The following is a 14,413-nucleotide window of genomic DNA, read 5'->3' as shown; positions in this document are numbered from 1 at the left end:
GTCCCCTGCTATTTCCGGCAGATTATTTATGTCTTCCTTAGTGAAGACGGAACCAAAGTAGTTATTCAATTGGTCTGCCATGTCCTTGTTCCCCATGATCAATTCACCTGTTTCTGACTGCAAGGGACTTACATTTGTTTTAACTAATCTCTTTCTCTTCACATACCTATAAAAACCTTTGCAGTCAGTTTTTATGTTCCCTGCCAGTTTTCTTTCATAATCTATTTTCCCTTTCTTAATTAAACCCTTTGTCCTCCTCTGTTGGTCTCTGAATTTCTCCCAGTCCTCTGGTAGGCTGCTTTTTCTGGCTAATTTGTACACTTTTGCTTTGATACTATCTCTGATTTCCTTTGTTATCCACGGATGCACTACCTTCCCTGATTTATTCTTTTGCCTAACTGGGATGAACAGTTGTTGTAGTTCATCCATGCAGTCTTTAAATGCCTTCCATTGCATATCCACCGTCAACCCTTGAAGAATTAATTGCCAGTCAATCTTGGCCAATTCACGTCTCATACCCTCAGAGTTACCTTTCTTTAAGTTCAGAACCATTGTTTCTGAATTAACAATGTCACTCTCCATCATAATGAAGAGCTCCACCATATTATGGTCACTCTTGCCCAAGGGGCCACTCACAACAAGACTGCTAACTAACCCTTCCTCATTACTCAATATCCAGTCTAGAATAGCCTGCTCTCTCGTTGGTTCCTCTACATGTTGGTTTAGAAAACTATCCCGCATACATTCCAAGAAATCCTCTTCCTCAGCACCCCTGCCAATTTGATTCACCCAATCTATATGTAGATTGAAGTCACCCATTATAACTGTTTTACCTTTGTTGCACGCATTTTTAATTTCCTGTTTGATGCCATCCCCAACTTCATTACTACTGTTAGGTGGCCTGTACACAACACCCACTAGCGTTTTCTGCCCCTTAGTGTTTCGCAGCTCTACCCATATCGATTCCACATCCTCCAAGCTAATGTCCTTCCTTTCCATTGCGTTAATCTCCTCTCTAACCAGCAGCACTACCCAACCTCCTTTTCATTTCTGTCTATCCCTCCTGAATATTGAATATTGAATATCCCTGGATGTTCAGCTCCCAGCCTTGGTCACCCTGGAGCCATGTCTCTGTGATCCCAACTATATCATAATCATTAGTAGCTATCTGCACATTCAACTCATCCACCTTATTACGAATGCTCCTTGCATTGAGACACAAAGCCTTCAGGCTTGATTTTACAACGCTCTTACCCTTTGTACAATTATGTTGAAAAGTGGCCCTTTTTGATTTTTGCCCTAGATTTGTCTGCCTGCCACTTTTACTTTTCACCTTGCTACCTATTGCTTTACCCCCATTTTACACCCCCTCTGTCTCTCTGCTCACACATTTAAGAACCCCACCACCTTGTATTCTCTGTTTATTATTGTTTTCTTCTTCCCCCCCTACATGTTGGGTCTGAGTGCTTCCCTTCTCTGCCTCCTGCCTCACACACTGTCTACTAGCTTTCTCTATTTGAGTCCCTCCCCCCAACCATTCTAGTTTAAAGTCTCCGCTGTAGCCTTTGCAAATCTCCCCGCCAGGATATTGGTCCCCCTCGGGTTCAAGTGCAACCCACTTGAACCCGAGGGGTACAAGTTACCGGGTACTCTTTTTATTTGAATTGAGTTGATTTAATTATTTCTTAGTGCTTTGATTTAAGGTCTTTAATCATTTTCAATGTCTAATACATTTAAATAGCATACACTTGCAACATACACATACACATTTAAATAGCAAACACTTGCAAACATCAGAGATTTACAAATTAATTGTAAGTCTGGATCTCCCTGCCTGTCAAGGTTGTCCTGGGGGTGAAACCAATTAGATATGCAGGGCCTTGCTATCAGATGGCGGCAAGTTTCCCACCAAAACATTGTTCCTGAGATTTCCCTCTCATTTAGAGTGGGATTCCAGGACAGGCAGTTGGTGGACTTTGGCAGCTTAACCATTAGCAGAAGATCCAGCCCAATGGTTTGGATGGAATCATAAAAAATCCTACATCTAAATGTTCAGATAATGCCAAGTCGGGTGGCAGAAAAATAAATAGTGTTTGTGTTCGCAGATTTTCTGAGAAGGTCACTGATAGATAGGGTGTGCGGGTAAATCCGTGGGAAAACATGCAAGCTCATCCTTTGTAACACAAGAAAGATAGATCAGAGTATTTTCTAATTGGCAAATGTGAATAAACAGAAGTGATTTAGCAGACTTGAGTGTGTTGTCCAAGAGAGATCTAAAATTGAATTGAAAATATAATGGGATATTTGCACTCATCTCAAGAAGGATATCTTGGCCAGTGGAGTGATTGAAAGCTAGACTCACCCGAGTGATAATGGAGCGTAAAGTTTTAAATTACGACATATTCAAAATAGAAGTAATTAATATTACCAACAATCTGTCGTGGACCAACCACACTGGCGTGACAGCCAAGAAGGCACGCAAACACCTCTACTTCCTGAGGAAACTGAGGAAATTGGCATGTCCCCAATGACTCTTACAACTGCCCACGGATGCACCATAGAAAGTATACCTCTGGATTGCATCACAGCTTGGTTTAACTGCAGCTCTGCCCAAGGTGAGATGGCGGCGCCTCGCGGCAGCGGCCTCTGCAGTCCGTCTATCTTTTTTTTACTTTTGTCCTGTTGAATGTATAGTTTGGTTGTAGTTTTATATATTGTTTTTAGCTGTGTATATGTGGGGGGCGGGGGAAACTTTAAAATCTCCTCCCTGTACGGGGGACCCGACCTTTTTCCTGTCGGGTCTCCGTTGTCGTTGGGGCCTAGCACCGTGGAGCGGCCTCCAACCGGAATGACCTGGGGGCTCCAGTTGCGGAGTCTGCGGACTCACCATCATGGAGCTGGCCAGCATGGAGAGCTGTGGTGGCGCGCAGCTGCGACCTGACCAGAGCTTCGGAGGTTCCAGCCGCAGGCCCAGTGGACAGTGACATTGGGAGCTCACGGGTCCCTGATGGGAGACCGCTTTTCAGAGCTCCCGCAATGGCAATTTCTCCCGCCTGAATTGCGGGGTTGAAACAACCCAGAGTGGGACCTTACATCGCCTGGCGTGGCTTAAACAGCCTCGAGACTTGCCATTGCCCGCCGGGGGCTCCAACATCAAGACCCGGAGCAGGGCCTTACATCGCCCGGCGCGGCCTTAACGGCCGCGGGACTTATCATCGCCCGCCGGGGGCTTTAACATCGGGAGAAGAATGGAAAACAGGGGAGAGACAATGCCTTTGCCTTCCATCACAGTGAGGAGGAGATTCACTGTGATGGATGTTTGTGTTAATTGTGTGTCTTGGTTTTTTTTCTTGTTGTATGACTGCAGAAACCAAATATCGTTTGAACTTTATATAAGGTTCAAATGACAATAAACTGTATTATATTGTATTGTTGCATGAAATTGTTTTAGATGTAGCTGAGTCCATTACACAGACCAGACTTCCCACCATTCACTCCATCTACACTCCACCGAACCTTGGAAAAGCAGCCACATAATCAAAGACGTTCCACCCTGGCCATTCCTTCTTCTTCATGTCTTAAAGATAGCGGAGTCAGGGGATATGTAGATAAGGCAGCAATGGGGTACTGAATGGGGATGATCAGCCATGATCACATTGAATGGCGGTGCTGGCTCGAAAGGCCGAATGGTCTACTCATACACTTATTGTCTATTGTCTATTGTCTGTCTGGCAGAAAGTACAGAAGTTTGAAAACGCACACCACAAGACTCAGGAACAGTTTCTTCATCTCTGTTATGAGGCTTCTGAATTAACCTTTCAGAAGCTAGGCTGCTGTCCCTTTAACCTCTATCCAACTGTGGACATTGGACTTTGTCTATGGGCCTGATGCGCTGCAATGCTGTGAACTCTATTTGGCAGTCTGTATCTTTCCCATTGCTTGATCTTGATCTTACTTGAGTTTGACTTGATTCTATTTAAGTATTGTATTATCTGATCTATTTGGAGAGCATGTAAAACAAACCTTTTCGTATCTCAGCACATGTGACAATAATAATCCTAAATCTAATCTAATGAGCAGAAAATTAAAATCATTATTTCTGTTGTGCGCTTAAGAAATTTAATATTAAGATATCAAACACCTCATCCTTGAAAATATCAAATATCATTAAAGTATTGGCAGGTTTGATGGTTTACTTTTCAGTGGTTTTGCTTGGTCTTGCATATTCCCAAGTCTCACACATACATTCAGTGTTTTGAAGGAAGCAAACTCACCTTCCGTTAAACCCTGCAGTTGTTGCCGAGCATTTGTAGCGTCTTCCTGATAACGATAAACAGAATTAATATTTAACCACAACTGTACACCGTGACAAGTCTAAAAGTCTGGGAAGTCTACTGAAGGACCTAGTGGTGACAGTGGGTGATCCTCCCACGTTTCATATCATCTTGGAAAATGACCTCCTTTCAAACCAACAAGATGGACTGATTTTCACCTTGGGATGGTCCCAGCCTTGGACCTCATTGGCTGCCTATATCAATAATATCACTGAGGGAGGCAAAACCTAGTTGGGAATATTACTTGGCAATATTAAATGAGGTGGAATTGTGAGTATGAAGAAGGATGTAAAAAGGCTTCAAGGAGATATAGACAAGCTCAATGAGTGGCAGCTGGAATATCACATGATAGATGACCTCATTACTGATGAAGCAATATGGAATTTAGCATCCAACTGTGTTAAACTTAAATAAGGAGAAATTACAAAACATTGCGAGGGATATATCTAAAGTGGACTGGACACATAGTTTAGTGGGTAAGGTGATACACAAGCAGTGGCAGATGGTTCATGGCTTCAACTAAACTACATGGTGAGTAGAATTGATTTTAATTCTAGGGTGGGAGTGGGAGTGGAATGAAATAAAATAACCAAAGTTAACCAATGAAATTAAAGAGAATATTAAGATGAAGGAGAAACAAAAAAGAAGCAAAGATTAGTGAAGGGCTTGAAGATCGGGATGAATTCAGCATATGGGGAATAAAAAATCAAATTTAGAAAAACATTTTGAGGGCAAACTAGCAAGACATGTAAAAACTGACAGGGCTTTTTTTTTTAAAGTACATTAAATAAAAAGAGAGGATAAACTAAGCATAGCCCCCCCCCCCCCCCCCGGATAACCTGCAGATTTTGAGAGACAGGATTTATTTGCATTTGCAACTGAGTATTGATAGTCAGCATAGCTTTGTGTGAGAGAATTCATGTCTCATGAATTTGTTGGAGACATTGACTATTCACATCTTCCCAGTTAAATGTCTGTGCTTCCAAATCATTGCATCCCGTCCTCAGTCATTTGCTTTTTCTTTCCCCGATGGAATCACTGATCTTTCCTTCATGAATCTTTCCATTATCGCATCTCCCCTCTCCTACCTTCCAGGCAGCGTATAAGATATTGTGCCATCAGAGGTTGGAATGTGGTTTACATCTCAAAGAAGGCCTTACTTGTGACATGAAAGACCACAGGACCATCTATGAGAATCACAGCTGAGCACATATGCTGATTAAGGACAGGACAGATAATATACCAAATTACGCTGTCACATTCTAATGAGGCTAGTTTCTGCATTTTGATTCATGCAATTTCTTCTTCATGCATATGTGAGTAAAATTTTACCATTGGGATCAAGTATGCTTTTCATTCCAATTAACATTGAGGCTAAGTGAGTGGGCTCTGTGCATAAGCACCTTAAATTATATGGCCAAAGAACCAGGATACAATTTATCATGGAGACACAAATAACTGCAGATGTTGGAATCTTGAGCAAAACACAAAATGCTGGATTAACTCCACAGGTCAGCCAGCATCTGAGGAAGAAATGGATAAGCGCTGTTTGGGTCAGGACCATTCTTCATGGTATGCTGAGCAAAGCAGTATCAACTGCGAGGTTCCACCTGGATCTTGATCGATTGACCAGGTGAGCTGAGGAATGGTCGGTATTTAATACAGATAAATGTGAGGTTGCATTTTGGGAAGCACTAACATGGGCAGAACTACACAATGAACAATGGAGCTCTGGGTAGTGTTGCAGAACAGAGGGATCTCGGAGTATAGGTACATAGTTCGTTGAAAGTAGCATCACAGGTTGATAGGGTGGTCAAATTCTGGACATCCGGTGGCGCTGTTGCTAGCTGCCTCCGGCCACGGTCTGGCTGTCTTTTTTTATTTTGTTATGTTCAGCATGTGTTTTTTTTTGGTTTTTTTAGGGTTTTTTCGGTATTTTATGTGGGGAGAAGCGGGTAGGGTAAGGGGGAAACCGTCCTTCAGTCGCTTCCTGGCGAGGATGCGGCTATTATCCGAGTCGCGTGCTTGCCCCCCCCCCCCCCTCGCGGCCTACCAGCTGGATTGGTGCGGCCTTTCCAGCCAGGACTGGATCAGAGCTTCAGCAGCAGTGGCGAGACGCTGGAATCATCGTGGAACAGGCAAGGCCTTCTTGGGATCGCCGCTTGGAGCTCCGGAGTGCTGGGCCGCTGCTCCAACATCACGGAGCTGTGGGTGCGGAGCTCCCAACGCGGGCGGCGCTGACTTTAACTCCGGAGTCCTGGGACCGTTTGCCGGGGGTCGCCAGCGCGAATCTCTGCCCAGCACGGCCTGTGGACGGGAGCCGCGGACTCCGGTGGAAGGTGGCCGATGAGAGGTTCCCGGCGAGAGGGCCTGAACATCGGGCCGCCCGTAGCGGCGACTATGGGGTGCTCGGGAGGCCCCGACCACGGGTGAACATTGGGGAACATCGGCGAGGAGGTTGACTGGACTTTGGTTCCTTCCCTCACAGTGGGGAACTTTGGTGCTGCTGTGGGGATGTTTGTGTTGTGGACTACTGTGTTCTGTGTTTTGTGTTTTTTTTATTTTTATTTTTTTGTATGACTGTAAGGGAAAAATTATTTTGTTGTCTCTTCATTGAAGACAATGACAAATTAAATCAAATCAAATAAAATCAAATCAAATAGACTTTTGGCACATTGGCCTTCATCAGTATATAAGTTGGGAGGTCATGTTGCAGTCGTATAAGGCCGCTTTTAGAGTATTGCGTTCAATTTTGGGAGCCATGTTATAGGAAATATGTTGTGAAGCTGGAAGAGTGCTGAGGTGATTTATGAGGAGGTTGCCAGGACTCGAGGGCCTGAGCTATAGGGAAAGGTTGAGCAGGCTTGGCCTCTATTTCTTGGAGCGCAGGATGAGGGGTGATCTTATAGAGGTGTATAAAATCATGAGTGGAATAGATCAGGTAGATGCACAGAGTCTCTTGCCCAGAGGAGGGGAATTGAGAATCAGAGAACATCGGTTTAAGGTGAGGGGGGAAAGATTTAATAGCAGGTACACAAAAATGCTGGAGAAACTCAGCGGGTGCAGCAGCATCTATGGAGCGAAGGAAATAGGCGACGTTTCGGGCCGAAACCCTTCTTCAGACTGATGGGGGGTGGGGGGGGAGAAGGAAGGAAAAAGGGAGGAGGAGGAGCCCGAGGGCGGGGGGATGGGAGGAGACAGCTCGAGGGTTAAGGAAGGGGAGGAGACAGCAAGGGCTAGCAAAACTGGGAGAATTCAACGTTCATGCCATCCGGACGCAAGCAACCCAGGCGGAATATGAGGTGCTGTTCCTCCAATTTCCGGTGTTGCTCACTCTGGCAATGGAGGAGACCCAGGACAGAGAGGTCGGATTGGGAATGGGAGGGGGAGTTGAAGTGCTGAGCCACCGGGAGTTCAGGTAGGTTATTGTGGACTGAGCGGAGGTGTTCGGCGAAACGATCGCCCAACCTCCGCTTAGTCTCCCCGATGTAAATCAGCTGACATCTAGAGCAGCGGATGCAGTAGATGAGGTTGGAGGAGATACAGGTGAACCTTTGTCGCACCTGGAACGACTGTTTGGGTCCTTGAATGGAGTCGAGGGGGGAGGTGAAGGGACAGGTGTTGCATTTCTTGCGGTTGCAACGGAAAGTGCCCGGGGAGGGGGTGGCATGGGAGGGAAGGGAAGAATTGACAAGGGAGTTGCGGAGGGAGCGGTCTTTGCGGAAGGCAGACATAGGGGGAGATGGGAAGATGTGGCGAGTGGTGGGGTCACGTTGGAGGTGGCGGAAATGGCGGAGGATTATTTGTTGTATTTGCCGGCTGGTGGGGTGAAAGGTGAGGACTAGGGGAACTCTGCCCTTGTTGCGAGTGCGGGGATGGGGAGAGAGAGCAGTGTTGCGGGGTATGGATGAGACCCTGGTGCGAGCCTCATCTATGGTGGCGGAGGGGAATCCCCGTTCCCTGAAGAACGAGGACATTTCCGATGCCCTGGTGTGGAACGTCTCATCCTGGGAGCAGATGCGGCGTAGGCGGAGGAATCGGGAGTAGGGGATGGAGTCTTTACAGGGGGCAGGGTGGGAAGACGTGTAGTCCAGATAGCCATGTGAGTCAGTTGGTTTGTAGTGTATGTCAGTCAGAAGCCTGTCCCCTGCGATGGAGATGGTGAGGTCAAGGAATGGTAGGGACGTGTCGGAAATGATCCAGGTGTATTGGAGTGCCGGATGGAAGTTGGTGATGAAGTCAGTCAGTTGTGTGTGGGTGCAGGAGGTGGCCCAAAAGCAGTCGTCAATGTAACGGAGGTAGAGGTCGGGGATGGGGCCCTGGTACGTATTGAACAAGGATTGTTCAACGTACCCGACAAAGAGGCAGGCGTAGCTGGGGCCCATGCGTGTGCCCATAGCTACGCCTTGTGTTTGGAGAAAATGGGAGGAGTCAAACGTAAAGTTGTTGAGGGTGAGGACCAACTCCGCTAGGCGGAGGAGGGTGTCAGTGGCTGGGTATAGGTTGCTCCTCTGGTCGAGGAAGAACCGGAGGGCTTTGAGGCCATCCTGGTGGGGGATGGAGGTGTAGAGTGACTGGACATCCATGGTGAAGATGAGGGGGTGAGGGCCTAGAGAGTGGAATGCGCGGAGGCGGCGGAGAGTGTCTGAGGTGTCTAGAACATAGGTGGGAAGGGATTTGACCAAGGGGGATAGTATGGAGTCAAGGTATGTGGAGATGAGTTCGGTGGGGCACGAACAAGCAGAGACAATGGGTCTGCCGGGAGAGCCGGGTTTGTAGATTTTGGGGAGAAGGTAAAAACGGGCCGTGCGGGGCTGGGGAACGATGAGGTTGGAAGCTTGGTCGGGCAGGGCGTGGGAATTGATGAAGTCGGTGATGGTGCTAGATATGGTGGCCTGGTGCTCGTCAGTGGGGTCATGGTCCAAGGGTAAGTAGGAGGAGGTGTCCGAGAGTTGGCGCGTGACCTCAGCTTTGTAGAGATCGACGCGCCAGACTACCACGGCACCTCCCTTGTCGGCTGGTTTGATAACCCAATCTGGGTTTTTGCGGAGTGATTCAATGGCAGTGCGTTCAGGGTGGGAGAGATTGGAGTGAGACAGGGGAGTGGAGAAGTTGAGGCGGTTGACGTCGCGGCGGCAGTTCTGGATAAAGAGTTCCAGAGCCGGGACTTTACGAGAGGGGTTCCACGAGGAGGGGGTGCGTTGGAGACGGGAAAAAGGGTCATCATTGGGGGGCGAGGACTCCTTCCCATGGAAGTGCGCTGTGAGGCGGAGGCGACGGAAGAAGCGCTCCAAGTCATGGTGGGTGCGGAACTCATTGAGATGGGGACGGAAGGGGACAAAGGTAAGACCTCTGCTGAGGACAGACCGTTCGGTGTGGGAGAGGGGGAGGTCGGGGGGGATGGTGAACACCTGGCAGGGATGGGAGCTGGGGCCAGAGGAAGGCAGGTGGGTGGACTGGGGACAGGGCGATGTGTAGGGGGGGGGGGTTGTGGGTGTTGGAGGGGTGGTGGGTGGTCAGGGGGTGGGGGGGGGGGGGGTGAGAGGGCTGTAATGTGGGTGGGGAAGAGCGGGGGTGACATAGTTGGAGGGGGATGGGGGAGAGTCAGTGGAACAGCCACTGAGGTTAGCAAGGCTGGGCAGACAGTTCCTTCTTGAAGATTTAATAGCAACCTGAGGGGTAACCTTTTTACGCAAAGGGTGATAGGTGTATGGAACAAGCTGCCGAAGGAGGCAGCTGAAGCAGGAACTATTGCAACGTTTAAGAAACATTTAGACAGGTACCTGGATACATGGATAGGATTGGTTTAGAGGGAGATGGGCCAAATGCAGGCGGGTGGGACTAGTGTAGATGGGACAAGTTGGCCGAAGGGCCTGTTTCCACGCTGAATAACATCATGACTATAACTGCCATTAACAATTGATCTTCTGTGTTTAAACTAATCTGTGATGGCAGGTAATAGCATGAAATAAAACTTACATAAAAGCAAAGAAAAATATTACATATGCATATATCCTACTTGAAAATCTCTGTAGCAACTCACTTTATTAGGATCTATGGTAGCACTTTGTCGATTTTTAGCAGGTGACTTTATAGATTCTTCCTGCAAAGATACAAAATGACAATTGATCTTATCTATATTACAAAATCTCTGATCTTGACCGCTTTTGGCCGACTGTGCTACAATTTCCGAGAGAACGCCGCCACCTATGGCCGTCATTTTTGGCCACCTCGCTCAGAGCCCCCCTCCGCCGTATGTGTGCGGAGGATTTTTTCCGTCGATGAAAAATGAGAGATATTAATGTTTTTACAAAATTCCCCATTCTCTCTGCTGCCCCCGCTGGCGGCAGGGGGAGGGACTATAAAACCAGGAAGTGTCGTGCCTCACAGTCTCTGCCAGACCAGGAAGCGAGAGGGTCACGGCTCTCTAAGCTGCGAATAACACTGAACGCACGTCTACTTCACGGTGAGTGACCTCGATGTGGCTGTAAAGTGGCTGCAGCCCTTTTTTAAAAGTTTGTGTTCACAAAATGAATTTTGGTTGTCGGGTGTCTGCAGCCCAATTGTTTGCCTCGCCTTTTTTTAACAAGTTTGTGTTCACAAAATGAATTTTGGTTGTCGGGTGACTGCAGCCCAATTGTTTGCCTCGCCTTTTTGACAGGTTTGTGTTCACAAGATTAATTTTGGTTGTCGGGTGTCTGCAGCCCAAATGTCTGCCTTGGCTTGGCTTTTAACATTGTTGCAACAGTAGGATGCCTGCCCAAGCATCCATACGGCCCACAATGTCTATACTAGCCTTCTGGAAACCAGTACCTTCAGCCCGCAACACCCATACTAGCGCAACAGACAGGCCCGCCCCCCCCCCCCCCCTGGCGAGCAGTATTGGAATTGGTGGAGAGGTGGAATATTGCATTGGTGACCAGCCCTCCCGTGTGATGCTGGGACCCAACGGGTCCCACTTAGTCTAGTATTTGATAGAGATGCAGTTTTATAAATTCACTTTCAGCAACATTTATTGCCAATTCCTATTAGCCCTTGAGAAGTCAGTGTAAGCAGCCGCCTGGTGAAGCTACTCCCACAGTGCTTTTGGAAATGGAGTACCAGGACTTATATCCAGCAATAATGAAGGTCTGCGCTGTACCGACAAGAATGGTGCATAACCTGCAGAGGAACCTGGAGATTGCTGTGTTCCATTGTGCCTGCTGACCTTGACCTTGTTGGTAATTGAAGTTGAAGGTTTGGATGGGGCTGTCAGAGTACTTTTGATGACCAACTGCAGTGCAATTTGTGGATGGTGACTAGGGGTGCGAGTAGATGAATCACTCACCATAGGATACCCAGCCTCTGACCTGCTCTTGCAGCAACGGCTGATCAGGTTTAGTTTCTGGTCAATTGAAACCTCCAGGATATTGATGGTGGGGTGTCAGCGATGATAATGTCATTGAATGTCAAGAGCATGTAGTTACACCTGTATTGGAGATGGTCAATGGTTGACGCTTTTGTGATACAAATATTACTTGCCACTTATAAGCCCATAGCTGAATGTGGCCTAGATCTTGCTGCATGCAATATGGACTGCTTCATTAGCAGAGGAGTGGCAAATGGAATTGAACATTGTGCGATTATCAGCAAACATTCCCATTTCTGATCATGATGGAAAGAAGGTCTTTGACAAAGCTGTTGAAAATGGTTGTGCCCAGGACACTGCCCTGGAGAACTTCTGTACTGTTGTCCAGAGGCTGGGACTTTTGCCCTCCAGCAACCAAGAGTTTGACTCTAGTTTGCGTTTAGTTTATTGTCACGTGTGCTGAGGTACAGTGAGAAGCATTTGTTGTGTGCTAACCAGTCAGCGGTAAGACAATACATGATTACAATCGAGCCATCCACAGCGCACAGATACGCGATAACGGGAATAAGGTAAATAATATTTAGTGCGAGACAAAGCCAATAAAGTCCGATCAAAGACAGAGATAGTCCGAAGGTCTCCAATGAGATAGATAGTAGTTCAGGACTGCTCTCTAGTTGTTGGGAAGATGGTTCAGTTGCCTGATAACAGCTGGAGGAAACATTACCTTCCTTTGTGGGAAACGTTAATAAATAGGAACAGTAGGCCATTTGGCCCCTTGAGCAGCTCTGTCAATAGAAAAAAGATAGACACAAAAAGCTTCAGACTAAAGAAAGGTCTCGACCCGAAACATGACCCATTCCTTCTCTCCAGAGATACTGCCTGTCCCACTGAGTTACTCCAGCTTGTTGTGTCTACCTTCAGTTTAAACCAGCATCTGCAGTTCCTTCCTACACAATAGAAAAAAAGTAGTTGATTCAATTTTTCTTGTTCACTTTCCCACCTTCTTCCCTTATCTTTGATTCCTTCGTTGATTAAAAATCTATCTCTACTGCGTTTGAACATATTCAAGGATTCAGCTTCAGCAACTTTCTGAACAAAGATTTTCAAAGATTCACAACTCTTTGTGAGTAATCTTAAATGAGCAACACTTATTCTGGGACTAGTCTTTTTTGTCCTTGATACTCCCTTGATGTTTTAATAAGATCCAACCTTATTCTTGTATAAACATTCACTCTTCCAAACAAAGATTAGGCTGTTGATATTCATCTTGAAGATACCAGGGAACGGTGGAAAGTGCAACAAATGGAATAGTGGGAGTAATGTTTGGTTACCAAGGGGACATATTATATCATCTCAACAGAATGGCAATGAATGTCCTCACTGGCTTTGCTTTTAAAAGGAGTCAGAGCACCTCTCGTAATAGTGGAAAGGGGATAATCCATGCTTCAAGAACATCTTCACAAGTCATACATGAGGGCAACCTAAGGGCAAATTGTCCTTCATTAGTGAATGCTTATATTTTTGTTGTACTGAACAAGTATGTTGAATTAGAAGTTAAACATTGAAATTTGCTTTTACAAACTGAATAAGATGTGCCTGGCTTCAAGTGGTTTGTGCTGGAATATTGACAATTTCAAACAAACCAACTGATTTGGCATTTTACAGAATTTACTGATTTATTAGACTTGGAGAAACAAGAGAGTGCAATTGAAGGAATCTTGAGCAAAAATCAGTGCTGGTGGAACTCAGCAGACCAGGCGGCAGCTGAAGATGGAAATGGATAGGCTGCATTGGGCTTGTTCAGCACAGTGGCACAGTTGGTAGAGCTGCTGCCTCATAGTGTCAGAGACCCAGGTTCAATCTTGACTTCGGGGGCAGTCTGTGTGAAGGTCTCCCTGTGACCGGGTGGGTTTCTTCCAGGTGCTCTGGTTTCCTCCCACATCCCACAAATGTACAGGTTTGTAGGTTAAAATGCCCTCTGCAAATCGGCCCTTGTGTGTAGGAAGTGGATGCACAAGTGGCATAACATAGAACTAGCATGAATGGGTGATTGATGGTCAGCGTGGACTTGGTGGGCTGAAGGGCCTGTTTCTATGCTGCATATCTAAACTAAACTCAACTAAGCCTAAGAGTTAATGGTACAATCAGCTGATTCAAGTGACAGCTTAATGGGATGCAGAGAAACTGATTGAACAGTAAGGTCTTTGTCCACCAACTTGTAGCAATGTTACAAAATTTTGAGATTTAAAAAATCAAGTCTGCAATTTATCCCATCAGATAAAGCATAAAAATAAGTTAATTTGACACCTAATTCACTTTCATATCTTCAGTATTAAAAAAGCTATGGCCATTTTCATACTCGGAAATTAGCATCTTGTTCCCTATTGCGTTTCCATTGACTTAACACAAAAGCTGTGATCGAGGACAGTCAAAAGCCCATAACTTTCTTAAAAATTAAGAGAACTGAATGAAATTTTCAGTTATTGTAGATTGAAGCATTCTGAAACAAATATGAAACAATCTTACTTGGATGACCTGAAATTAAAGCATATAATTAGTTTGTTACCCAATTGAAGCTAATTACAAAATTCAATTACTAGATCTAAACATCTATCCATTTCTTAAGAAAAGATTAACATTTTTAAATAGCCTAAGTGTCCAAATAACAATCACACAAGAATTCACAATATAACATGATTTTTAAATCTCATCATGAATTTATAGGCCAAAT

The 14,413-nt window shown here is 46.0% G+C and overlaps 1 protein-coding gene across 2 annotated transcripts in view; it reads right to left on the bottom strand.

Moving 5' to 3' along the window:
- The window catches only part of adgb (androglobin), a 213,904-nt gene that overhangs the window by 98,294 nt on the left and 101,197 nt on the right, over positions 1–14,413 (bottom strand). For both annotated transcript variants that reach the window (XM_033026113.1, XM_033026114.1), the window contains 2 exons: positions 10,378–10,437; positions 4,275–4,320 (listed from right to left, as the gene is read on the bottom strand). In XM_033026113.1, coding sequence (XP_032882004.1) covers positions 4,275–4,320; positions 10,378–10,437 — 106 coding nt within the window. The remainder of the gene's footprint in view (positions 1–4,274; positions 4,321–10,377; positions 10,438–14,413) is intronic.

This window comes from Amblyraja radiata, chromosome 8, assembly GCF_010909765.2.
Source record: "Amblyraja radiata isolate CabotCenter1 chromosome 8, sAmbRad1.1.pri, whole genome shotgun sequence".
Lineage (NCBI taxonomy): Eukaryota > Metazoa > Chordata > Chondrichthyes > Rajiformes > Rajidae > Amblyraja > Amblyraja radiata.
Note: the sequence above shows the minus strand (reverse complement) of the source record. Positions and strands in the feature narration are given on the sequence as shown.